The sequence below is a fragment of the Coffea arabica genome, chromosome 7c (genome assembly GCF_036785885.1).
Source record: "Coffea arabica cultivar ET-39 chromosome 7c, Coffea Arabica ET-39 HiFi, whole genome shotgun sequence".
NCBI lineage: Eukaryota > Viridiplantae > Streptophyta > Magnoliopsida > Gentianales > Rubiaceae > Coffea > Coffea arabica.
In genome coordinates, this window is record NC_092322.1 from 10,823,166 (window position 1) to 10,850,073 (window position 26,908).

A 26,908-nucleotide genomic window follows, 5' to 3' on the forward strand; every position below is an offset into this window, starting at 1 on the left:
TATTTATTTTAATTTATATTAGATACTTTGACATCTGCTCTAGGGTAGTAGGGTAGGTATATCCATCCAAATTTGTATATCTTCGAGGAAGCTTCATATGTCATTTCGGACCTTAGTTGCTTTTACTCTTTTAGGTGTTTCAATTGTCCAGTGTGTGCTTGTAATCTTCCCATTATCTCAGCCGCAATCATATCATGTATTGGAAAAATCGCTACAACTACAATATGGCAAGTATTGGAACCACTTGTCCCTCTTGTTACAAATGGCTATCAGGTCAAGAAAATTGACTACATTCTCAACTTCCCGAAAAGTGAAAACCACTCTCAGTTTGATATTCAAGTCAAAAACTGGATGCATGGAGGTGCAATTTATAATTCATGTTTAATTGCTTGTACAATTCAACAATAGAGGTGGGACATTCAATTATTACTGTTTACGTGGGTTCCATGAATAATACTAATTGAAAATCTCGAAGCCCCTAAAAATGATCAAAATTTCAACCCAATTCCACGGTACAAACGCTCTCCTGATATGATATCTAACCACTAAAATGCTCAAACAAAGATGCATTACTTGGAACGTTTTCTTCGAGTCCAAGCCATACCATACAAATACAATAAACGCTACCTTAAGCAGTCTCGCTGGTACTACCATTGCCATGACTATTTGAATCCGTTCCTAAAACATGCCCCAGCTTTGCACGCTTGGTCTCCAGATATCTACTATTTTCTCTAGTTATTGGAGTTAATAGTGGGACTCTTCCAGCAATTGAAAGACCATAGCCTTTGAGACCACCATATTTTGCAGGGTTGTTTGTCATCAGCTTCATTGTTCGAACACCAAGATCTCGCAATATCTGCAAATTTTGTCATACAATATGCACTGAAAAATTGGATTATGTTGAGAAAGAAATGGGAACAAAATGACAGAAACAAAAATCCCCTGTAACCAAGAAAGTGTTAAGATGTTCCATGTATCCAAAGAACAAGAAGATGTATCACCATCAAATTTAATGTGAAATGAGTGAACTAAGGTAACTGCATAAGAAGCAGAGGATCTTTGTTAAAGCTGAAAACCTTTCCAAATGCTTATTCGAGGCAAATACTATCAATTTGATAGAGAAAAGTCCTGGCTAAATCAAGCTATATCAAGTTCTAAGAATACTTATAGAGACATAAAAATGCTATTCTTCTATATCAAGTTCTAAGAATACTTATAGAGACATAAAAATGCTATTCTTTCACTTGGGAACCATGAGAGCATGCCTCTTGCAAAGAGGATTAACCATTAGCTTCCCAAACACATGATTCAAATCTGATACCTGAATAAAAACTGATTAAACAAGCAATTCATTATCAAATTAAAAAGCGTGCATCAAGTTTATACCTGAGCACCAATACCATACTCTCTGGAATCAACAGGTAAACCGAGCTCCTCATTTGCTTCTACTGTATCACGCCCATCATCTTGCAGGTTGTAAGCACGAAGCTTGTGCCCCAAACCAATTCCCCTTCCTTCATGGCCACGGAGATACACTAACACACCCCTACCGGCTGCTTCAATTTGCTCCATTGCACGAGCAAGCTGGTTACCACAGTCACATCTGGCAGAGCCAAATATGTCACCAGTAAGGCACTCCGAATGTACTCTCACAAGAATATTTTGCCCATCTCTGATTTCACCCTGTTCAAATTACTGTCATTCCTGAGTTCGTCAAAATCAAATGCTGATTTACACTATTTTCATGTGTAATACAAATTGGAACTGATATGTTTCTTCCTACAGATCTACATGACCATGAAATCTGCTGAATGTCATTAACTTTCCTAAATCATAACAGCACTACAGATTAAATGGTCCAAATACAAACATTATCTTTCGAGTAAAATTTTTTCCCAAAGAGATAAATTAAAAAAATCCTCAGTCAAACACCAAAACATTGGCCTTGAAGGTTGAAACTCTTGACCAACTAATGATGGAAGCCAAAAATATAATAAAGATACGACACATGCAACAAAAATAGGTCTTGCAAAGCATATCCTGAAGATAAAATGAGTGTCTTTCTCAAGTCTTTTGTTATGCTTTCTTACTTTGACCATGGCAATATGCTCAATCCCATCCAAGAGAGACTTAAAGCAATATGCATTGAAAGGTCCCCATATTGTTGGTATTGATGCTACAGCAGCCCTCTCGACCAGTTTGTCCCGTTTCCTGCGAAACCTGTCAAAGCATCGAATATTGATGATTCAGGATGAAAAGGTTTTTACTTGCAAAACTTTTTCGCATCCCTTTCTCACCCAGATAGAAGAACAACAACTACTACAATAAAGGGGCTGTAAGAAAGAAAGGGACAAAAGAAAAGAAAAACAAAAATGAAGAAGCACATAATTTCAAATACAAATTATCTGGGAGTAATTAATCTGTTTGATGAAGAAATATGACATGGTACATACAAGGAAATTCTTAGTGCTGCAGACCTCAAGTATTTTGAACAATTTACCAAGGGGTACCAAATTGAACGTTATATTTTATTTGTAGAATTATTTTCAAGCATCGCAAAAGATTGAGAGATCATGAATAAACGTAATGTTGGAGTTTCAAATCAGATGTTGAAGAGTAAGCTTTAAGCCCATGCATTTGCTGACTTAAAAATGATAAAGTGATATCTGTTTTGTCTTACTATTGGTTTTGTCATGGTCTTAAGAGAGAAGATACCCAAATTAAGTGGCATGAGAACAAGAGGAAGTATTGCCTAATAAGACACGCTGTAAAAGCATATTATAAGAGCTTCAGCACCAAAATCAAGTAACTTTCTGGTTTATTTTATATATGATGAATTGGCTCCTCACAATCGGATAACATGTTGTGTTACTTGGTTTTCAACAATGACCAAAATAATTTGTAGAGGATTTGAACCAACATCCATCAAGATCATAGTTTTTTCGTGTTCATGTTAGAAAATTCCCTACCCCAACTATATTGTTAATATATAGCAGTCTAGCAGACTGAAGTTCAATCACAAGAAGATTCCCAAGACAAGAAAAAAAGTGTTTACCCACTTTAACACCAATGGCACAACATCAAGTTGCAACCACCATCAATACCATGAAAATAAGTTTCTAGAATTATCCAAATGAACTTCCTAGAGACCATCCAAGTTTGATCGAGACAAAAACCTACAGGGTAATATATTGTACATTTTTTGTTCCTTTCTCTTCATATTACATATTACCATTTTCTCTTCTGCTTTGCTTACTCCCTGCATGCCAGGATGAACCAAAGAAAAGAGACAATATCCATTTTTTCCAACTTCTTTTGTGATTCATGTGGCTTAGCAATTCATTCTAGCCAATAATAGTATGCCTTTGCTTTAACTGACTGACCTTATCAGATCAGCAATAGAGATAATCTTCAAATTTTCTTCTTGTGCAAACTGGCGAAGCTTTGGTAACCTGGCCATGGAACCATCGTCATCCACTATCTCACAGAGAACAGCACAAGGGTCTAAGCCAGCTAATACAGCAAGATCCACGGAAGCTTCTGTATGACCAGCTCTTTTGAGCACCCCTCCTTCCCTGTACTTGAGCGGAAAGATATGTCCTGGGCGATTGAAATCCTTAGGTTTTGAAACTATGGATGCCAGAGCTAGTACCGTTGTTGCTCTATCCTGAGCTGAGACACCTGTTGTCGTACCATGTTTTGCATCCTACCAGATCCAACTGATGAATGTTAATTAGTGAGGGAAATTTTCAAATGACAACAAACAATAGTAACTTTCCTGGTAAGTAGAAATAGACACTGGCATACTTACACAAAAACATTTACACAGGAATTATATTTCAGCTTGCGTGCAGAAGGGCTTAAGGTGCCTAAGTATCTAACTTGAATGCCACCTATAAATTAGCATACATTTGAAGCAACAACTATCACACTACTTAGCTGGGATTCAGAAAATTTGTTATTGCAAGTAAGCTTCCACACAAGTAGGATGGAATGTCTACCATGTCATACCAAAAGTTCTAAGCATATCATAATCATACCACTGAGACAGTAAAAGCTGTACTGAGTTTCTCATCATTCTCATTCTGTGACACCATAAGTGGAAGTTCCAACCTCTTTAAATCTTCTCCTTTCATGCTTACACAAACTATTCCAGTCCCATGCTTTACAATAAATGCCATAGCTTGAGGTGTGACCATTGATGCCGCCATAATCAAATCCCCCTCATTTTCCCTGTCTCCATCATCCACAACAATTACCATCTGTAAACTAATCCGACATTAGTAATTCATTAGACAGTGAACTCATTGCAACACATTAAAGAAGCTAAAAGAGGACACACCCTGCCTTGATGAATGTCTTCAATTGCTTCTGGTATGGATGAAAATCCTTCAGTTGGACGATCCAAGTCAAATTCATCATCAGTAGTAAAATACCCAATTGTATTAGGAGTTATTTCTTCTGCCAGGGTTCCAAAGGCTACAGTATCAGGTTGTGTGCACTCATTGACAAGGTCACCTTGACTTGCATCAGTAATGCTTCCATTATGCAATGTGAAATCACTTCCTTCTGACAATAATGCAGATCTAGTGCCGTTGGTCTTGCAATTCCAGTGCAAACTTTGAGCTACACTGAACGAGATGAAATCAGTTGTATGTTTGCTTCCTGTGACTGGTTTTAGGCAATACAGGCCATCCTGGTGTCTGAGACATGGAGAAAGAGAGAGATCTAATAAGAAATAATTCCATGGTTAATGTGGATATATACCAGAGTTATTGGAAAATTGTTGCTAATACTGCAATATTTCCATGTGCAAACTTGTTGCTAGTACAATTCTAATTTAAGCAGTTGATCATCTAGATCCATTTAGAATCAGTGGCAAGGAAAAAGAAATCCGTATCATACATTGACTGAGCATTAACAAATCCAGGAACTAATTTCCAAGTTCATTTAAGCAATGGACATCATTTCCATTTAGTATTGATGGCCAAATAAGCATCTCATAGAACAGACAGAGGTCAACTAAAAATACGCTTTGCGCATCAAACAAAAGTATCGTGCAGGGATGGTATGCAATGCTGCCTCAGGAGACCAATGAGATCCTAGTTAGACAGAAACCCAGAATGCTAAATCAAAAAAAAATTGGAACCTAGATGATCAAGGTTCAAAACTTAAGGACTAACGTAGTGTAAGCCTACAACAAGGTAACATTTTGCTCCAAATGTTCACCTCTTAACACCCTCAATAAACCAGGATGTACTGTTTACCGTAACCTTTCACCTTAAGTATCCAATATTTCTACTCCAAAGTCCAAACAATCTCATCTTTTTTTTTTAATTCTCCCTTTCCATCTATCTATCTTTCTTTCTTTCTTGCAATCCACCAGATTTAATCCAAAAAGTTTAACTTTCTTTGCAAGTACAACAATGAAAGGCTTCGGATTCTGGAATAACATAAAAAGAACACTGTGATAAGCTTCAAGTTAGTTCTTTTACTTTTTCATCAAATCCAGTTTACGACAAAAACAACCTACAACTTGATCCTGAGGCCACTCATCAACTCAAAATAGATATCATTTAGGTTAACATGAAGTTTGCAAAGCCAAACAGCAATTATCGACATTTACATAAGAAATGATAAATCAGGGAAAGACTAAGCCCAGAAAAATCTGATCTTTAGCAGCAGAAATACTTGATGTTATGTTTATGCATCGCGAAACTAGGAATTGGCAAACCAGAGGCAGAAAAAATGCAAAAATTGTCTTCTAACAGGCAAAATACTGAATGTCCTGGATCAAACAATAATCAAAGAACAAATCCCAATTTACAAGCCCAACAAATGCAACCAAAGAAAACAGGACAAAAATCATCAATGCGATTATAACAGAGCTAGGACAAAAAAAAAAGGAGTTTTTGCGAGAAGGATCTCAAGTTCTCAACTGCAAACGTGAAATAGCCATGGAAGAGCAATAAAGCTGGAATGAAGCCATTTCTTGAAAATCCGACTTGAGTTAAATGAAACCTGTCCTGGAAAAATGTTAATTCAGCTTGACATTAATGCTAATTTGGTCTTTGGAACCAAGAATTAAATCCCGCGTAAGAAGCAAGCCTTGGCGAAGATGGATTTTAGTCCTTCAGGATAATTCAAGTGCAGAAAGGGTAGAGTGAGTTTGATTCTATTGGTTGCATTTGGGAAATCGTACGTGGCATCGAGCTGAGGCAGTTGAAACCTTCATATAGCACTCTTTAAATTTCATTTACGCTCTTGAATTTTCAAAAATTTCACTTGCCTCCGTTACTTTAAACTTTAAGCATGTTTGTAACACATTTTAGAGTATGATATTAAAAAATTCATTTTGAGAAGTAAATGTAATCTCATTCCGCCTAATATAATCTCATTCTAAATTTGTCCTTTTGTTGTCTTACTTTTTACTACAAAAATTTTAAGTATATTAATAACAAATGATGAACAAAAACAAAAAGTATGAAGGCTTTTTTTTTTTTTTTTGTTTTTTGGAGCGAATATAGTGTATTTTTTCTTCACAGTAAAGTGTTTTGAGTTAATTTAAGAAATCTTATAAATTGTTTACATTTTTTTGAATTTTCTAATTTTTTTTGTCCAAATCGATGGCTTGAAAACTAAAAAGATATAATACACTAAATATTATATATAAACTTGTTTTTATTATTTTTAATCTAGTGCAAAAAATTTTATCATGGTTGTAAACTATTGCAAGTTATTTGTAAGAGTATTATAATCATTCATAATTTTAAGTAATTTAATATTTCTTATCTGAAGCAATGACACAAAAACTATTAGAGTTTTTTGATATTGTTATCAACTTTTAAATTTTTATTAAAGAACTACATCAATCAATTTACAAAACTAAAAGATAAATTTGGTGTGTTTTGAGAAATAAGAAATCACAAGAGAATGGCAAATATGGAATGAAAATTATATTCTCTCTTTCAAAATGAGTTTTTTAATATATGAGAAGAAGTTGCTGTATCAAATTTAAGCACTTCCTAAACTATCTCTCAGTTACGCGTGTCGTGCATCAAGTGAACTCTTAGATTTGGTAGAGTTAAAGGTTAAATCATATGGAATAATCCAAAATTTGATCCTTTATTAATTCAGTATGTAAAACACGTACTACTAATAATTTAGTAGCCAAAACTCTGTGATTCTAAAAGTTGGGTGGCTACTGGATAATTTGCTCTCCACCTTCCGTAATGCTGGCTATCTGTACTCTGATGATTCAGTATCTGACTGAACAAGCACGATTGATTGACGTTATTCTCAGGAGTTCCAATGCTTCCAAGCTTCTATAACTGTGGTTTTCAAACGCATGTACATATTAACATAGCAGATGTAGACGTTAAAACTAGTTTTGTTATTATTAATAAACACAGAAACTTAGTTGGTTTCTGTTGGTTTATCCCTTGAGTTTGCCTTTCATTTAGTATGTGAAGAATTTTCTAGTTCAGCTGATAGTTGGTACGATCTTCAAACTCTGAAACTCTTGTTTGCTTTTTATAGAAATGAAAAGAACATTTGCTTTTATAGAAACAGGAAAATGTTATATTGATCAAAAATAGAATTCGTTGCCAGCAAAATTACGGCGGTGCGAACATTGCAGTAAAGATAAAGACGAACAGATGAGCTTAAATTATTCTTCAGCATGTTACAAAAGATCAGAACCTTTGAATTGATAGATTATTATTTCTTGTGTGCTCAGAAAAGCATACAAGAATTCGTATAGCCACTTGCAAGTCAACAGTGATGAGGACGAATCTGTTGATTATTATGTTCAAGAGGGCTTCAACTCATTGAAGTCGAATGCTTTATTGCCAATTTATTTTAGCCGAAATTCATGAAGTTGCCTGTGTTTGGATTGGAGGATCGGTCTAAGGATTTGAAATCCTCTTGAAGTAACTCTAATTGTTTACATTTTTTTGCAAGTGTTTAGATTTGTAAATTATAAACTGTTTTTGCATTTAAAATATACTTAATACTTAGTGTATTACAAATCCAAACGTTCTATTAAATAATTCAAACAACTAAAGTGATTTGAATGAATTTTAAATCTTTCATCAAGTTCATCCATTCAAACGAAAGTCTATAGTTTCCAACTGATGCGCTCGTGGAAAAGGAGAATACCTGTGATAGAAAAATAAACGCTATATTTGTCATAAAATCAAGATTCTATTTTTTCCCTTACCATGAAATGTGAATAAAAGAACACAAGATTGCCTAAGCAATTTATATTGTCAATATCAAGTAATTACAACTATAAATTTGCATTATATGTATACACTGTTTTAAAAAAAAAAAAGCATATCTCAAATTATATTGTCAATAAATCAAGAAATACCATACATTTTATTTTCATCAGCATATGTATCACCAATTGAAAAATAAATAACGTGTAAAATTTTCAAACACGATATTTGTGTCGATTAAGACAGTATAAATGTAGTACTAAGTTTTTATCTTTTTAGATTGTAGTAATCATTAAGTCCTAATCAATCCTGAACTTTTTTCTTAACCCAAAAAAAGATCCCCATGAAACCAAAACCAATCGTGAATTGAGAGAAGAAACTTTTGCTATGCCTTAGACCCTGTTTGATGATCCAATTCATCACTTAAATTTAATAGATTCAGATCTTAATATATTCAGACACGCTTGATAACAAAAAATTGAACATTTGAATTAATTAAGTGGTACTGAATTTTCTAGATAAAACTTGCTCCCACAAATAAGTAATAAACTATTCACTTATCATTTAATGTGATATATACTCAAATGTATCAGAATTAGTACTTAACAATTCAATAATTTAATAAATTCAAACTTCAGATTTTAGATTTCACATATCAATTTTTAATTTTCAAACTTCAATTTTATCAAATACACTCTTAATCCTTATTCAAATTTAGAGGTGTAATTGAGCATCTGAATTAATTAAGTGACACTGAATTTTCTAAACAAAACTTGCTTCCACAAATAAGTAAATAGCTATTCACTTATCAATTAATATGATATACACTCAAATGTATCAAAATTAGTACTTAACAATTCAATTAATTTAATAAATTCAAATTTTAGATTTTAAATTTCAATTTCAATTTTCAATTTTCAAACTTAAGTTTTATTAAACTCACCCTTAATGCTTATTCAATTGAGAAGTTACACCCGGATGATGAATTGGTGACAACAATGGACTTTGACAAAAAAGAAAAAGGAAAAAGGCAACGATGGTCCACAAAATGGTCCTCCTCGGCATATAGGTTTATGGGTAAATGGCCCCCAACAATTTGTGCGAAATCCCGTTAACTATTCTCTTCCATAAATACGCCTTCCTGTCATTTCAACCGTCAAATTCCCTCTCAAAACTAACTTCCAATTCCACCACCCCAACTTCCCTTTCCTCCGCCTCTCCCCCCAGCTCTCCGCTGCCACCCCAGCACCATGTCATCCCCACACTCACCCTCCCATGAAGGCCATCATGACAACCACCACCTCCCCACCACCACACCTCCTCCGCCATCACCACCATCTTCCCTTAAAACCAAACGCTGTAAATTCTCGACCACTATTTCCAACTGGAAAGGCGTCAAATTCATTCCCTTCATCATCTCCGTCTCCATAGGCATCGTCTTCAACTTTGCAGTCCCAAAGCCTCACCAGTTATCAAGAAAATCATGGCAACTTCTTTCCATCTTCCTCACAACAATATCTGGCCTGATCTTGAGTCCTCTGCCTGTTGGCGCCTGGGCAATGTTCTGCCTAACTCTGACGGTCATAACTAAAACACTAACTTTCATGCAGGCGTTTTCCGCCTTCACGAACGAGGTCATTTGGCTCATTGTTATCTCTTTTTTCTTCTCCAAAGGTTTTGTGAAGACGGGTCTTGGGGAGAGGGTGGCGATGATGTTCGTGAAGTGGCTGGGGAAGAATACTCTGGGGTTGTCTTATGGGTTGGTTTTGAGCGAGGCCGCGATTTCTCCGGCCATGCCGAGTACTACTGCTAGAGCTGGGGGGATATTTTTGCCCATTATTAAGTCATTGGCAGAGGCAAGTGACAGTTTTCCCAAAGATGAGTCTGCTAGGAAGCTGGGGGCTTATCTGATACAGTCTCAATTACAGGTAAACTGCATTTGTTTTTTGTTGCTTTCTGTTTGGACAATGCATCAATGTGTTGTACCCCTTTTGATTTTTGTGGATAATTCCAAGGACAGAAGATGTTAGTATTGTTTGAACTGAGTGATTTACCTAGCATATGTCTTATAATTATAAAATATATGTTATGGAATCTTGAGTGTAAGTAATTGTGATAGCTATAGTTATATCTATAGTAATGAAGTTATTCATCTGTAGCTTCGATCTTATTTAATTAAGGGGGTTCATTTTCTTGAACATGGTCCTTCTCTCATTTATGTTACTATTGATAGTATTGGTCTTATTGCATTGTTTTGCAGTATCTTAAGGTCAATGCTCGAAAGACATTTATATCACTGTAGACGCATAACTTCCCAAGTAATTTCTGTGTATGAAGACTTTTTACCAAGTCTGAGTCTTGTTCTGCTTACAAAATTGACAACAACTATTAAGATTCTACTCTTTCTTTTTCCCCATCTATAAATCTTCCATGAAACTTATCATTATTGCGGTCATTGATGTCACAAGGGACATTCTGAAATTGCAAAAATAAACAATAAGAATACAAGTGATACAAAAGCAGCAAAGCCCTTTACAGGATTTAAAGCAAGGATGCAATTTCCTTTAGGTTGCATTTGGTTCCCAGTAAAATTTGAAATTGAATAGGAAGTAGCTAAACTTCTATGGAATATAGTCTCAATTTCAATGAAAAAGAGCCAGTTATTAAACCATGAAATCAGAGCAACACATGAAAATTTGTCATATCTGCAATGAGGGAAGATTCTTGCTCTTTTGTTTGTATTGAATTATTGGTTTTGAAGATGACGTCAGTTGACCTGGTTTTTGAAATCTAGTTGACCACTAGATGGTCCCATATGCATCCATGACCTTGACTAAACAATGTTGCCGTTGCATTGCCAATATTTTTTTTTTTTGGGATTTAATAATTTATTCTTCTTGATGAATGACAGTCTTCAAGCAGCTCAAGTGCCCTTTTCCTGACTGCTGCAGCTCAAAACATGTTGTGTTTCAAATTAGCTGAAGCTCTTGTGGTTGAAATTTCAAATGGATGGGTTACCTGGCTTAAGGGGTCCTGCGTACCTGCAATTGTCAATCTATTAGTTACTCCAGTCCTAGTATACAAGATGTTTCCTCCTAAAATAAAACGTACACCTGATGCTGCTGTCGTAGCTAAGCAGAAATTGGCTCAGATGGGTCCTTTGAAGAGGGAAGAATGGTTTATGATTGCAACCATGCTTATAACTGTTGCACTTTGGATCTCTGGGTACGTAGGAATACACTATTGCCTACCTGAAAATTTTACTTGTTCTTTTACTTTTTATGTGCAGATTTTTTCCCACTACAGTTAGGTTTGTCTATTTGATTGCCAACTTAAGTTAATCGCTTTCATATTTTTCCCTTCTGATTAAATAGAACATCATGCTTGAATTGATTAGATTGCTCAAATCTCGGATTATATCAAATAAATGTTGCAACAGGATGCCTCCGTGATTAGTGCTACAACACAACAGCTACATATATTCCTGTTGGGTAACATTGATTACAGTTTTCAACGTTTCTGTGACAAATTATCATCTTGAAAAATAGTGGCCCAAAAAAAGTCATGGTCCCTTTTTGTCAAAGAACAAATTTTGATTTGGTGTTACTATGAGTTGGTGGAAGAGGTTCAATTTGTAAGAGCCCTTGGGAACTCCAAGGTATCACAACTTGTAATCACAAAGCTACTGTTCTAAAGCTGGTTTCCTTAATCTGACAAATCTGCAGGACTATTTCTGCTTCAATTTTTCTGAATCTAGTTGTATCATTTTATATCTATTCACAAAGAAGCATTGAACTATCTGTACTTTTGGTTATCCTCTTAGTATTTTCTCTGTTACATATTCACCTCTACTCAGTTTAATCCAATTATATATTCCAAATTTGCAATTAGCCCTTTCTTGGTTATCTCTCTCTTTGGTTTTTAACAGTTCTGAATAGCAGCACAACAACACTTGTAGCTATCTTGTCATCTCTTTACACTGTACCTTTTTGACTGGCTAATCCATCTTCTTATTGATTGTGCAGAACGGCTCTTAACATATCAAGTGTCATAGCGGCATTGCTAGGTTTGTCATTACTTCTGCTGTTGGGGGTGCTTGATTGGAATGACTGCCTGAGTGAAAAGTCAGCATGGGATACCTTGGCTTGGTTTGGGGTTCTGGTAGGCATGGCAGGCCAATTAACTGCTCTTGGTGTTATACAATGGGTGTCCGGTCGTGTAGCGCATTTTCTTAAATCCCAGTCAATAGGCTGGTTTGGATCATTTTTTATCCTCCAATTGGCATATTTCTTTGTCCACTATCTATTTGCAAGTCAAACTGCCCATGTTGCAGCTTTATACTCTGCATTTCTTGAAATGCATTTGGCATCTAAAGTTCCAGGTCAGTTAGCTGCTATGGCCCTGGCATACAACACAAACCTTTTTGGTGCATTGACACACTATAGCAGTGGTCAGTCTGCTGTCTATTATGGAGGTAATCTTTCTATTATCTTTACAACATGCACAAAAATCACCCTGTTCTCCTGAATATCTATTCTACAGTGGAAGATGGACTGAATAGAATTATGTAAGAAGTAGTACAATCTTGGTTAGACGTAAGGATTATGCAAGCCTTGCGAATATGAAAAGGTTAGTGGTCGAAGTACATGTAAGCAAACATACATTTTGAGCCTAGTCTTGTGTGAAGTTAGTAATATTTCAAGCAACTTTTCTCCTGCTTGTATCAGAATTCCAGAATCAAAATGGGATTACAAATTTTCCTCCCTTTTTTTTTTCAGTTGGTTTTCTATGTTATAAAAGTATCACTTCATGATTATGCGTTGGCTTCTTGAATTATTCTTCTGGTTAATCCAATTACTATTCCTAGATTCTTATTGTTTTTGAGATTCAGGACCTAGTAATCTCTTTCCTCTTTCCACTCTCTCTCTCTCTCTCTCTTCTGATTTTCCTCATTCAACATGACAACCTTAGGATCTTAAATTTGTTTTCTTTCGTTTGACAGCTGGTTATGTCAGACTCAATGATGTTTTTAAGCTGGGTATAGTCATGGCTCTCATCAACCTTATAACGTGGGGATTGATTGGATTAGGCTGGTGGAAAGCTTTGCACTTTTACTGACACTAAAATCAGTAAGTCAGCACTTTATTTTTTTTTCTTAACTCTTTTAAATCATCCATTTCTTGTTGCTTTGTATTATCACTTTTTGCATTTGGAGGCATTTAGAAATATAATCAAAAGATGCTTATACTGAGCGGATTTCAGGTCTTTAGGTTTCTTCCACAGCATGCACCACCATATCAAACCATCAATTCTAAAGATTTAGTTTGCATGTATTTGTTTTCCCAGTTGGCCTAATATGAGTTGTTACTCCAAACGTCATCTTCAACCATATTCTGGGACAAGTGTGTTAAAGTTCTTGTGATGGAAATTTTTAGTTAATTGTAAGTTTGTTAGAGTATCTGGTTCTATGGGAGCCTATATTAACTTGAGATAATGTGTATATCAGGCGAAACTATACCACTTCTTCTTAGGCCCTTCCCGTTTCTGCGATGCCATCATCTGTCACACCTTCAGATTGGTTCATTCGTTTGTGGTTTCAGATGATCAAAAGAGATTATGCTATGCTATATATATATATGTAATAAAGGCACGGACTAAACAGAAATGGGAAGGGCAAAAAAATCTTAATTAGGGTTGTGTATGGTGCTTTTGTGTGAGTGTATGCTGTTTGTGGAGTATAACAGATTTTAGGCATGTATGTCATTAACGGTTTTTATCACAAGCCTACTGATTCCTAACTACAATCGAAAATTTAAGTCCTACCAGCAGTGCTTTGAGAATTCTTTTTGATTTCTGTCATATATCCATTGATTTTTTTTTTGTCATTCCAATTTCCAGAGAGCTGAAAAGCTTATTTAAAAAGCTCATCCACTGATTTTTCATGAGCTGGCTGAAGAATGCTGTTTGTAAGCCTTGGGAAAGCGACCATTCAATTCTTACCATAAGGGAAAAAGATCATGCCACTGATGAAGCATCAAAGATCTTGTCGGTCTGTGTGATCTTGTGGCTACTTAACATTTAAGAAGACTTCAGAGGTCATGGAGTTATGAAGACTTCGCGGAGATCTCATTCCCTGGAATTTGCTTCTTTTAGTTCTGGGAAATGGTTTTGGAGTACAAAAGCATATACTACATAAGAAACTGTTAAACTTCTTTTCTTTTACTTACAAAGGGGTACCTTAGTGTACAGGGCTGGTGTTTGTTTGGTAGTTTGGTTCTGATGACAATATCATTATTCAGATGTATAGACATAATTTAACTGATAAATTTTTGTTTTCGTTTCACACCTTTGAATCTGAACCTTAAATAAGTCAAAATTATCATTTAGCCAGGGGATGAAAGAGATGAACCTTGTATACGTTTTATGTGTTAGTCTATTTAAGATTAAAAATTCCTGAAGCAGAGAAATAGAAAAGGAGCATTTTGGTTGTAGACCTAACATTAGTACGTGATCTGGTTTCAGCAGAATTTCCAATCACAGAAACATTTGTGGAGATGCAATGAAGGTCACATAATCGGCAGTTATGCCCATTATAAGTTATTCATGCAGTGAATTGAACAAGGGAATTCCGTGTATGACATTGATTTGCCATAGATATCAGGCAAAAGGAATGAATCTTGGTAAAAAGCCACAATTGTTGCAGGTCCAAAACGGAGACTAAGAGGAGGTCAAAAAGACTTGTCCGATGAAGACAAATAAGCAATATCTTGACATAGGGATGAAAAGACCACCACCAAGGGAAGCACTTAGTCACCAAGACAACACTAACCAGTAGAATCAGATACAGTGGATATACTCAAAACTTTAAGGAAAGAACCAGGTAACATCAATCCAGAAGTCCAACCCCCCATTTCTCTACGTTCCTAACAATTATCATAGCAATCACTTACGAGTAATGAATTTCATTAAATTGACTAAGGTGGACGATCCCACCATCAAAAGATAAGGCCTAAAAGTATTGTTGAAAAGGAATACTTTGGCAGATTTGTCACCAACCAACTCATAAGGCCTAAAAGTCATTGCTTGTGCACAACATCGGTCGCTTAACGATTTCTGATTGAACTGTCTAATGTGCATCAGAAAAGTAAGACAGTCTCCATTAAAAACTTCTTTCTTCTCAAGATACCTTATATTTCCAACCACATTTTGAGCTTCATCATTGGGCTATTTTGCGCACTTATTGTAGGCAAATTTCGTGGCTGGCTCAAGTTTGAGGCCTGTCAAGCATGCTGCAAAATGGCAGTGAAAGGGCGAATGCCAGCAATGGCCCCTTACTTTTATTCTAATACCCTGTTTATTTGGATTTCAATTTGGTTAATTGAACTTATAGGAATGTTGCTAAATCTAAAAACACTTCTTGGCAGGTTGATATCCTGTGTATTCCAGTTAATTTTGGAACAAATATTGGTTTAAATACCAATCATAAATATTAGTGTAGGAAACAAATGCCAAAAACGGCATCTCCAGTGTCAAAGTACCACTGACAGTTTATTACCCTTTAGATCATACTAAGAGGGTGTTTGAGGTGCAGTTCTATTTGTTAAATATCCAAGAATTTGATCGGCCATGTTTTTGTTGAAGCAAAACAACTGTTATTGACTGATGCTGTGAAAACACTTTTAAAAGTTATATTTTATACGAATCACTTTAATCCATATTAATTCCAGAAACTCACATCCAGACAGCCTACTGTGGGTTGATGACTTGACATTGATAAGTGTTGATCCATAGGACACTTTGAGAACATCAATATCATCCCCAAGGACCATTCTCGGCACTTAATCGAGTACAAGAAAAAATATGAGCAAATACAACTGTAGATAGATTTGTCTGTGTATACCACCAAAGATAGCAAGATCAACACTGATCTTAAACATAGGTCTAAAGTGATCTTAAACTATCTATGTTCTAAATATAAAATACAGTAACTACGGCTAGTGCAGAAAATCTTCTTGATCTAGTCTTTATGCATTATTCTGCTCTTAGAACTTTTTGTCTTGACTCAGATTGTGCACTATCAATATTATCCCTCATTTTCACACCTTCAGCATCAAATGTCTTCACTCTTTTGGAATCAGCATCCCTGTGATAAATTATCACACTAGACCTCATGTCAAAATCTCTGGCCAAACGGTCTGTGTCCACAGTTTCCTTCTCACATGGTTCTGAGGTAGTGTCTTGGTGCAAAATATCTGAAAGTACTTCAGGGATCGGTTCTTCATTCATGACACTCTTCCAATAATCTCCTGGACATCTTCTTGCATCAATCCCGAAAGTGAACTGATTTCAAAACAAGAGATATTAGTAATACAAATTGCAGCAAAATAACATAATCTAAGTTACAAAAGTTAATTCATACGAATTAACAAAATATTGTATATGTACTCTATGTTTGTGGGGTGGGGAAAGAAGTGCCAACTTTCCAGCTGAATACAACTAGGGAACAATCAGGCAGATTAGAAATCAGAAGAATTACCGAAACAAGGAGGAAGAGAACCAAGAAGGCTGAGTAAGGTCTCATGTCTGCAACTGTATTGAAGGGCAACTTGCTATTAATGTTGTACAACTTCAATGGGATTGTGCAACCTCTGACATAGTATTTATAAAAGGTTTATTTGACCCATAAAGGTATAGTTGACATTTAGGAAGAAAGAATAGTTGACTAATATATGTGTTGCTTTTTGTCCTGGGCAGTAATCTGACGGTCGGTTATGCACATTATCAAATTGTGTGAATCAACCATCTGTATTCATTGCCAACCCAAACATGAAGAATATTTGGATAAGAGGTTTATTTGACCAATGAGTTTGTTTGACCAATGTATCTCCTGATTTTGCATTGAGAATCTCAGATGGCTATGGAAAAACACGTCCTATATCATAGAAGGAACACGTACTTGCCTGTCTGATTATACCTTGTACCAATCGTAAATTCATAAAAATCAAGTTGATGATAACCGATGCAAATGGGCTATGGATTATTTAATCATAGTTTGGTAATCAATCAAGCATCAAGGACCATTTTTTTTTTCTTTGGGATTTGATTTTACGTGCTTGATACTATCATTTCTGATAGGTTCTTCTTCTTCTTGATGCTGAATAAACAAGGAGACCGCTTGGCTCATATTTTAAGAGTTTGGCTGTTTTTGGTTCATAGATTAGAAGTGAAATTGGTTTGATGCAACTCCATGAAAACGTAATGCAACCTTTCTAGAAGACATTTGTAATTCCAACTGCTACAAAGAACCAAACACAGACTTTAAGGTACTGCTTTTAGCATGAACTGCTTCATATGATTTTTCTTTTGCATATGATCAAAATCCCAGAACTGAGATAACTATGTACAGAAAAACATGAACTGATGACTGACGTATAATTGGCCCATCACTCAAGAATAACTGCCGACTGAAAAACTCTACCAACAAAACTGCCGACTGAAAAACTCTACCAATTGGTTAACCATTCACTGGTGAGGGTGTGCTCGGAGGGGGGGAGGGCATCCCTCCTACATCGGTTAGATGTGGGTTCTTTAACTTAGGTTTAAGGTCCATAGGAGCCCTCTCCTGTTATCAACTGGCTGGATGTGGATTTCTTGTAGGTCCTTCTTAGATTGCTCTTCATGGATCGTTTAGCCATTGACTTTCTGAGTGTTTCTAACATAATTGTGTGTGTGAGTTTCTTTCTCTTGGGGGAAAAAAAAACTCTACCAATGAAACCGCCGACTGAAAAACTCTACCAATAAAAATTTAGAATAATCTTACTTTGCACCCCTGAACTTGTACCCGGCTCTCATTTTATGCGTCAAACTTTGGACACTGTACGCCATAATCTCTCACATTTATCCCACTAAACTCCAATTCATAACAGTGTTGGCAAAAATGAAAAAAATAGATGATCGTGCACCCCATGCAATTTTTTTTTTTTTTGCATGGCCGATAATGATTCCAAAATGAAGGTAATCCACTACCATCTAGTAAAGTAGCTGTGCATAGTCCTTTATTCCATTAGTTTTCCTAATTTTGTATGGATAGGATTTGAGTGAAATAAATACGAAATGTTAGAGCGTAAAGCGTCTAATATTGAATTTAGAATGCAAAATGAGAATGACGTAAAGTCGGAGGTGCAAAATGCAACTCATCCATATAAAAAAAAAAAAAAAAAAAAAAAAAAAGAACACATGCAAGCTGAACTCTGCATGAGGTTGTGCATCACTTAAAGTCAAAGGTGGAGCAAGTGTTGCAACTTCAGAGTTGGAACTTGGAACAGTAGTATGTGCTACCTGATTCAACCATACAATAATTCAATATTATGCAATCTTTTTCAGAAGGAGCTGAAAGAGTTGGTTAATGGTGAGTCCTTGTCTGCATCCTGGTGTATGATCAACCAAAAAGGTGAAAGAAAGAAATAGGGCACTAAAATTGAGCCCTGATGGAGTGCATCCATTTCCTGTTCATGACAAAAAATTTGTGGTCAACCCATCAAACAGCGTACTTGATCTCTTTTAATCAAACAGGCAAACCATGCAGATGCAGGGTATCTGGATGTGCTGCCGACCTCGTAGATTTATATTGTCAGTATCATCAATAATTTCTTATTAGCTTTTGTATTGCAGAAACCACATGTTTCTGGAATTCTTTAGCGCAAATGGGTAGTAAACAAATACTAAATGATACCAAAAATTCTTGTTTGTCTCCTTGAAAGAAAATTTGCTGCCTCCAGAGCAGGATAGATTCAAAATCGGCATGAGTAGTGAAGAAATTTTTGGACGTCCTGGACAGAATCTAGGCAGAACACTGCCGACACAAATGACTTTCTTGATATATATATATATATATTTTTTCTCTAGAACGGCTAAAAAAGTTGAATTGATACCCTTATTAATTAATAAGACGTGTTAATTTAGAAGTTTAAATAGTAAATACAGTAATAAAAAGAAAGCTAGCTAAATAAACAGTACGTTTCTCTGAAATGACTCAAAAACATGATGAGATGGAACATGAATCACGTTAGAGGCAGAGCAGTAGCAAAACAAAAGATAAAGAAAGGCCCTTTACAAAGGTCAATGAGTGACATCCATACGGCAGTGTACTTCCAATCTACAAATGGTTATTATTATTATTATTATTATTGCACTATACAAGTTACTATATAAAAAAATAGTTAAAAAAATCTCTCACATTTTTTAAAACATATTTGTCATCCTTCACTTTTAAAATAGTAAATTTATGTCCCTTATAAAATGAATTTGATAAAATTTGATCTCAACCTAAATTTTTACCCTTTTTTATTTTAAATCCATCACGTGATTCACACGTAGTCTTTTTTTTTATGGAGTAAAATAGTTAGATCTCATTTGTAGTTAACAAATAACTTGATCCATATTCACTTTTTGTATTTAAAAAATAACTGCATGTGTATCACGTGGTGATTTTAGACTAAAAAGTAGTCAGAAATTTGGGTAGGGATCAAATGTTATTAATTTGAATTTATAAGGAATGTAAAGTTAACATTATAAAAGTGAGTGACGAAAAAATTCATTTAACGAAATGTAAGAAATGTTTCAACGATTTTCCCGTAACATTTAGTCAGATTTTTCAAGTTTCTTACAAGTTTTTAATGAATTTGCATGTTCTTATTCATTGTTATTTTAAAAAAAAAAAAAAAGAGAGAGATTATAACTATGTACACCTAATGCGTTTTAATTTTGCTATAGAAAGAACACCGTAGCACACATTGAAAATCATGTTAAGAACCATAACGTTGCATAGTGCAATGCATATACAACAGTTGAAACTTTAATTTGGACCTTTCGTGAAAAAAAAAAATTTACCAAAGAATTTGTTAGCCGTCCTTCTAGATAGAGAATTATTGTTGAATTTGGGAACTTAATTACCACAGATATGCTTAGCTGAAAAGTAGAGAGAAAGAGGTAAGACTACGAGTCTTGATTCTGATCACACTCAAAAATGATGATGATATATGGTCACTGAGCAAACAAATGACTTCACAAAACACAATGATGTGGCGGCTTGTTTGGTCTCATCCACGAAAACTGCTACATATATATTCAAATTTGTTGCGTAGATTTTGAATGACCAACATTTATTTAATTTCAGTCCATTCAACAATAGTCAAAAGCAGCACTTGATACCTTCCTCAGCAGGAAGTTGACCTCCTCAGTATCATAGAGACGTCCTCTCTCATCATTCACTAAAATTGGGGTTTCAGGATAGATCCATTTCTAACTTTTCCCAACATGGATCCCATTTTATAGGCTTGAAGCCAAAGTCAGACCTGCATTTTATTTGGCTGCATGTGCATGAGATTGGCAACAGCTCAGTTGATTCCACCTCTTGAAATGGTGTGGGTGACTATTGGTACAGTGACTATGTGAGACATAATTATCATCTATTCACAAACAGTACAGCATTTTGGAGTTTTTTTTTCACTTCCCGTTGCCACTTAAAGTGGCTTCTCTTGTATCCATCTGATAGTGATTCAGTCCCCGTCAATTTTTCGTGACTCTGTTGGGTCACCTTTTAAAATAGATTAGAGTAATAGTAGGTATAGATGATAATAATTGACAAAAGAAAAAAAATTACACATAGTACAGCATTTTGGACTTTTTTTTTTTGTTTTGACAGATACATTATGTACTTTAGGTTCTTGGTTGGATTCAATTTTTTTTGCTGATTAGTCTTGTTTGGATTGTCATTTTTCTTCAAAAAAATGTTGATGTTTTTTATGAACTCATTTTTCTACTGTACATGTCATTTTTCTACGGTTTTTAGTTGGATTGTCATTTTTATGAACTCATTTTTCTATGGTACAGTTTTTTTCATAAAAGCTCCAGAAAAAAGTTTGCAATAAGAGCAAAATAGCCTCACTACTGCATAGACTTGTGCTTGGTTATTGAGTTTTATCAACTTAAGAATTTAATCATACTTAATTCAGAAGGCTTTGTGACGTAGTATAAAATAGAGCTTTGAAGCATAAAGGAATTTCAGCATTTAATTTCCATTTGCTACAGGATATACATCTGACTCCCAAAAAGGCAAAAAATACGGTGAATTGACTGCATTAATTAATAATAGCCAGCACTGCAGGGTACTGATTATATAGTTCTTCCTACATAATTTTCAACCATAAAGGAAGGTCAAATTCGGAGGAGGCATATGCAAAATTTGCAAATTTGTAAATGCCCAACTACAAAGCATCATCACACTGAGCATCATCAGTGCCTGGTTAAATCAATTGGCAACCATCAAAGTGTTCATATCTGAACAAAGCGGCAATGGCTTTCTCTGGATTTGGCTCTATCAGATTCCTCCTATTTCTTGCACTTCTTGTCTTACAGGTAATCAACCATTTTCAGAAAATCTGCTTAATCTTGCTAAGGCATCTAATTACTATATTCCCGGAGTTGAAGTTCATCGAGATTTCTTGTTACTGAATGGAAGTCTCGTCTCTAATGTTTTCTGTTGACATGATTGCAGTATTTTTGCTGTATTAGCTCCAGGGAGATTGTTAGACAGAGCCCTTTCAACAAAGTACAAAATCATCAGAGCTATGCAGATCATACAGACGGTCATGGTGACCATCTGAGGATGCTAAAAATGAAACAAGATGTGGATGCTAAGGATCCTGAATTGCAAATCTTTTTCACTATCAATGATCTCAAAGTTGGGAGAAGAATGCCAATCTATTTCTCCATCAAAGACCCATCCAGGTCTCCACCTCTTCTTTCCAGGGAAGAAGCTGATTCAATTCCTTTCTCATCTTCTCAACTTCCCAAGCTTCTCAAACTATTCTCCTTCTCTGATGACTCCCCACAAGCAAAAGCAATAGAAGACACGCTTCACCATTGCGAATACAAGCCCATTAAAGGAGAATCTAAGTTCTGTGCAACCTCATTGGAGTCCTTGCTTGATTCCACCCGTGCCATCTTTGGACCAAAAGTTCAGTTCAAAGTTCTAACTACAAATCATCTTACCAATTTTACGGCTTCCCAATTGAAAAACTACACAATTCTTGAAATTCCCAAAGAAATCTCGGCTCGTAGAATTGTGGGATGCCATCCTTTGCCTTATCCTTATGCTGTTTTCTACTGCCACAGCCAAGAGAGTGATAATAAGTTGTTTAAGGTTTCTTTAATGGGCGATGATGGTGGAAGAGTCGAAGCTATCGCGATGTGTCACATGGATACCTCGCAGTGGAACCCTGACCATGTTGCGTTTCTGGTGCTGAAAACTGAGCCTGGAAAATCGTCAGTTTGCCATTTCTTTCCAGCAGATAATCTTGTTTGGATCCCATCACCGTCTCTATCCAATTGAATTCAGGCATGACACAAAACATGTATTACTACCATAAAGATGGCAAATCATTTGCCTACTATGTGTAGTTCGGATCTTCATTCTTAAATGCTTGATCTTTAACGGATTATACGTAAATGTTTGCAGGCAAATACAGAAGTTTCGGCTGTATTGATCATTAACGAAAATAAGTCGAATCTGGATCCATACCTGATTAGAAAAATGTTCAACTTCCATTGGTGGCCCTCCCTTACTGCTGTTTTCTTTTCTATTTTTTTTTTCCTTTTTCCATGAATCGTGAGTTGCCAGATTTGAATTAAGCAATTGACTTAATCCAGTGGATTAAAATGTAATCATGAAGATGTAACATAACCACCAGCACAAGTTCAGGAACTAGAAGTTGTTGGGGTTAGAACTTAAAACAACCGCAGCAAAGCCGGTGAACTATCCCCACCAAAAAACACCCTATCAAAGCTAGCATAATCCCTAAACCATACCTCAGGATCCTCGCCATTTGAACGAGGGGCAGTCCATTTGACTGCAATCTAAGAATATTCATAAGCAATAGGCAAAGGATGCTCAGGGACGAGTCGATAGTTAATTGAAACTGCTACAACACCAGTTTCTGCAACTAATACATTAAGGTACGCGTGATATGTAAGAGAGAAGGCAGATTTGATCTGTGAGGACCCGCAAATTTCTTATATTTTTCTCAAAAAAATGCCTTTTATTTGGAAATTACTATTTATTAAAGTCCTACTACCCAATTGTTCAACAATAAGTGCAGATGAACCTAGAAAGTAGGGTTTCACTCTTCGTTTCCAAGATTGGGGCAAATTAGGGTTTTCGCGATTTTTCGCCGGATGAATTTTCAGTATGGAGCAAGGATCAAATTTGGTGATTAAAAGTGACTTTTAAGTGATAAATAATATGTGATTAGGAGCAATGAGATAAGGTTGGTGAATAAGAAGTAAAAACCCTAATACGTGTGTTTTTAAGAAAAACAGCGCGAACCGGCGGGTCCCGCGCACTACCGATTGAACGCACCACTTGACCACCACTTTCTTACCATACAAGCTTATTGATATTTGAGCAAAATATCTTCTCAATTTCCAGCTATCTTGACCGAAATTAGAGGCTAGAAATAGCAAGAAAGAAAGAGGAAAAAAATGAAAGGTGGTGGTGGCAACAAGTGTCGCCACCCTAGAGTTTCTTGGCCAAGAGAGCAACTAACCTTCTTATTTCCAATTTTGCACTTTCTCTTTAGTTTTTCTGCTACTGGCCGACCAAAAGAGAGAGAGAAAGGGAGAGCAAAAGAAAACTTCTTTCTTCTTGAATCTTAGCCAAATCAAGTGAGAAAATCGATTTCCAAACCGATTAAAGTGTTAATTGTGAGTTGGGAAGTTAGAGGAACTAGAAATTTTCAAAGGAGGTGGATTATCACTCATCCAAGCTTGTCTTTGAGGTATTAAATCTGATCATGGTCCTTGATCTTTTAAATCTTGCGTTAAGATGTTATTTAGCTTAAGTTTTGGCTTGATTTCAAGATGTGCAAGTGGTTGTGATGATTATTGGATGAAATAAACAAGTTAGGGTTTGATTAATTTCTGTCTACACTTGTTATATAGTTGCATATGTTGAATATAAGTTTATATAAGGGGCTTTGGTAGTGATTGGAATAAGAAATTTGAGAAAGTTTCATTGAAGACCAAAAAATTCCAGATTCTGGAAAATTTTTCCCCTTTTTCTGTCCGGTTTTGTAACCTCATGTTAGAGGCCGAATTGGCCTTAGGTTAAAAAAATGAAAGTTGTAGAGAATGGTATTTTATATTTGCCTACAAAATTTCAGCTCAATCGGAGTAACGTAGCTTGTGAAAATATGAAAATACCCTTGCTGATCTAGGTCACTTTCCAGAGTTCCGCGTGGACAGTTTAGTCTTTTTGGTTGAGTTTATTCACTATAATCTGTTCAGATTTAGTCATTTGTTAAAACATGAAAGTTTCATTTCCTTGTCTTAGCTTTGTAACGCCACCAAGAACGCTTTAAATGGACCTTGGTAGACAGAGATATGGTCGTTTGAGTGCAGTGCGGTTGATTAGCCGAAGAGTTGAAACCAGGTTATATGGATTGGAAATTTGATCAGGTTACACTGGAAATTAGACTAAGTGCTCTTCATGAAAGTTGTAGGCATTTGCCTTAGCTTCGAAATGGTATAAGCTACGTATCAATCCGATTAGCGTAGCCTCGGATATGTTATTTCCGCAAAACCCGTCAAATCTGTCTTTTGTAATTGCATTTCCGCACTTGATATTAGCTTAATCTTTGTTCGTGTGTTGTTGTGAGCCTATGGAATGGCTAATGAACTGAAATTATGTTATGGATGATGTTGGGTTGGATTGAGTAAGGATTGAAGCCTAAATGGCTGGAAAATTAGGTAAACACAAATGGCATGCTGCCCGAATTTACACTCGAGAACTAGGAAACGATACTTGCAACTTGTGTAAAGGTTAAGTGATTATCACTTGAACTAGCGAGCACCTTTGCTACTTTGTTATCGAGGGTTATACGTTAAAACCTAAACGAACTTGTAATCTTAGGGAAAAGATATAATGGCCAATGTAAACTTGTATTTCCTTATACTTTCAACTCAAGTGTTGTTTCCAAGTATATATGCTACAAAAACCTTACGATTTGAAAAGCGAGCAAGTGTTTCACGAATGTCTTTCAAATGAATTTCAATTGGACGATTCTTAATGAACGGAACGTTTAAGTTTAGAATCTTACTCGTATTTCAAAGTTCTCAAATTGGATTTTTATCGCAGATCTGGACTCCAAGCCTGGAGTATAATTGAACATGAATACCTGAAGCACTATATTTTGGGTGAGTGCTTCCAAATATCCGATTGTACTTGATACATGTGTTCCTTACTTGACTTGTATGATTACATGAAAATGAATGATAGGGCAAGGGTGTACTTTACCGCACTTGCCCTAATATGACTTGTTCTTGCTATTGATTACACTTGACTTGCTCTACCTGTACTTGAGATATGTCTTGCCTGGAATTCCAGAAACCCTGTGGCTAGTTAATCGAGTCGAGTCGGCAAGGACCTGGTCGGTTAGATAACGAACCCTGGGTCACTTGTAATGTCGAGTGGAGTGTTATCTCCTCGACTAAACGGTATACTGGAGTATTACTACCCATGTTTCGTGTGGTGTGTGGGCCCGGGAAAGGGGGTTGATCGGTGGATGGAGATTGGCGTGTAGTGGAGTTTTATTTGGACTAGTTATTACTTGAAAGTTGACGGAGTGTCAACTACCGATTGATTAAGCTGGAATGGAGCCGAGACTTGAATTACTGTATCCTTACATGTGAATGTGAACTCGATGTTGCTAGACTAGCTCAAATGCTATTTCTCTGATTTAACTTGTTTGCTCGCTGTTTCACTATTATTTTGCTATCACTTGGTTGTTGACCAATTTGATATTTGGGAAATTCACTGAGTTTTGGCTCACCCCATTAGTTTGTTTTCCTTACAGGGGTACGAGCAAAGCGTGAGACTTGTAAAAGACTAGCGTAGCCTTTTGTTTTTGATCTTTGATCTTTTGGACTTGTACTCGCACTATTCTTCGAATGAAACATTTTGTATTTGGATTGTATACGTTTTGCACTAGTTTGAATATATCGAGACTTTGTACCCTGATTCCTATTCTTGTATGTTATAACCTTGAATTGGGAATGTTATTTATGGTTCATGGTGGATGTGTATGTACGTGATTCGCGTGAGCTAGTGAGTGAATCCTGGCGAGAGTTGGGCAGGCGGTCTGCCGAACCCTTTGGTACGCCTTAGGGGGAGGTGGAGTAGTCACATGATCAAAAAACCTCCACCATGTAAGTAGACCAAAAGAGGAAGTTTTGTATCTCCAAACCTATTCCAACAAAACCACATCATTTAAATTGTATAGAACAATCAATTTTGTGGGGAAACAATAATATTAACATTAAATTGCGCTAACAGAGTGTCGAATTTTGAAATGAAAGCATTTAGCTAACAATAGAAATTACGATTTTATAAAGCAAATCATACCATTAAAAAAAAAGAATGAAACCTCACCTCAAGTTAAACCACCAAGAATAACTTCACTAAAGAACCATATTGGAATCTAGAGTACCATGGCAATACAAATAAGTATTTATCGGTAGACGAAAGGAACATAACGGAAGAATGTGAAAGGGCAGACATTTGAAGAATTGAAGTTGAAACTAATGCTTAATCATAAATTCCTTAATAAATCACCTTGTCCTTGCTTTAA

At 35.9% G+C, this 26,908-nt stretch overlaps 3 protein-coding genes and 1 long non-coding RNA gene across 6 annotated transcripts; 2 read left to right on the forward strand and 2 right to left on the reverse strand.

The window, feature by feature from the left end:
• Positions 1-397: 397 nt before the first annotated feature.
• LOC113699041 (bifunctional riboflavin biosynthesis protein RIBA 1, chloroplastic) lies at positions 398-6,218 on the reverse strand. 2 transcript variants are annotated; one of them, XM_027219080.2, is made up of 7 exons: positions 5,940-6,218; positions 4,343-4,703; positions 4,041-4,262; positions 3,384-3,706; positions 2,091-2,220; positions 1,387-1,683; positions 398-856 (listed from the first exon to the last, which is right to left on the reverse strand). In XM_027219080.2, the coding sequence occupies exons 1-7, from the start codon at positions 5,987-5,989 to the stop codon at positions 629-631; spliced, it is 1,611 nt and encodes a 536-aa protein (XP_027074881.1). In that variant the 5' UTR covers positions 5,990-6,218; the 3' UTR covers positions 398-628. The 2 variants fall into 2 exon arrangements, with proteins under 2 accessions (XP_027074881.1, XP_071913860.1); XM_072057759.1 differs by lacking the exon at positions 5,940-6,218 and having other exon boundaries at positions 4,348-4,571.
• Positions 6,219-9,301: 3,083 nt separating this feature from the next.
• Positions 9,302-14,565, forward strand: LOC140004015 (dicarboxylate transporter 2.1, chloroplastic-like). Of its 2 annotated transcripts, XM_072057761.1 has the most exons (6): positions 9,566-9,802; positions 9,897-10,150; positions 11,134-11,447; positions 12,248-12,696; positions 13,225-13,351; positions 14,121-14,565. In XM_072057761.1, the coding sequence occupies exons 1-5, from the start codon at positions 9,706-9,708 to the stop codon at positions 13,338-13,340; spliced, it is 1,230 nt and encodes a 409-aa protein (XP_071913862.1). In that variant the 5' UTR covers positions 9,566-9,705; the 3' UTR covers positions 13,341-13,351; positions 14,121-14,565. The 2 variants fall into 2 exon arrangements, with proteins under 2 accessions (XP_071913861.1, XP_071913862.1); XM_072057760.1 differs by having other exon boundaries at positions 9,302-10,150.
• Positions 14,566-15,894: 1,329 nt separating this feature from the next.
• LOC113697755 (uncharacterized) lies at positions 15,895-16,866 on the reverse strand. The gene is made up of 2 exons (XR_011817758.1): positions 16,759-16,866; positions 15,895-16,562 (listed from the first exon to the last, which is right to left on the reverse strand). It is a non-coding gene; the product is annotated as an uncharacterized lncRNA (long non-coding RNA).
• Positions 16,867-21,431: 4,565 nt separating this feature from the next.
• On the forward strand, positions 21,432-22,829 carry LOC113698485 (BURP domain-containing protein BNM2A). The gene is made up of 2 exons (XM_027218318.2): positions 21,432-21,638; positions 21,778-22,829. The coding sequence occupies exons 1-2, from the start codon at positions 21,576-21,578 to the stop codon at positions 22,612-22,614; spliced, it is 900 nt and encodes a 299-aa protein (XP_027074119.1). The 5' UTR covers positions 21,432-21,575; the 3' UTR covers positions 22,615-22,829.
• Positions 22,830-26,908: the final 4,079 nt, after the last annotated feature.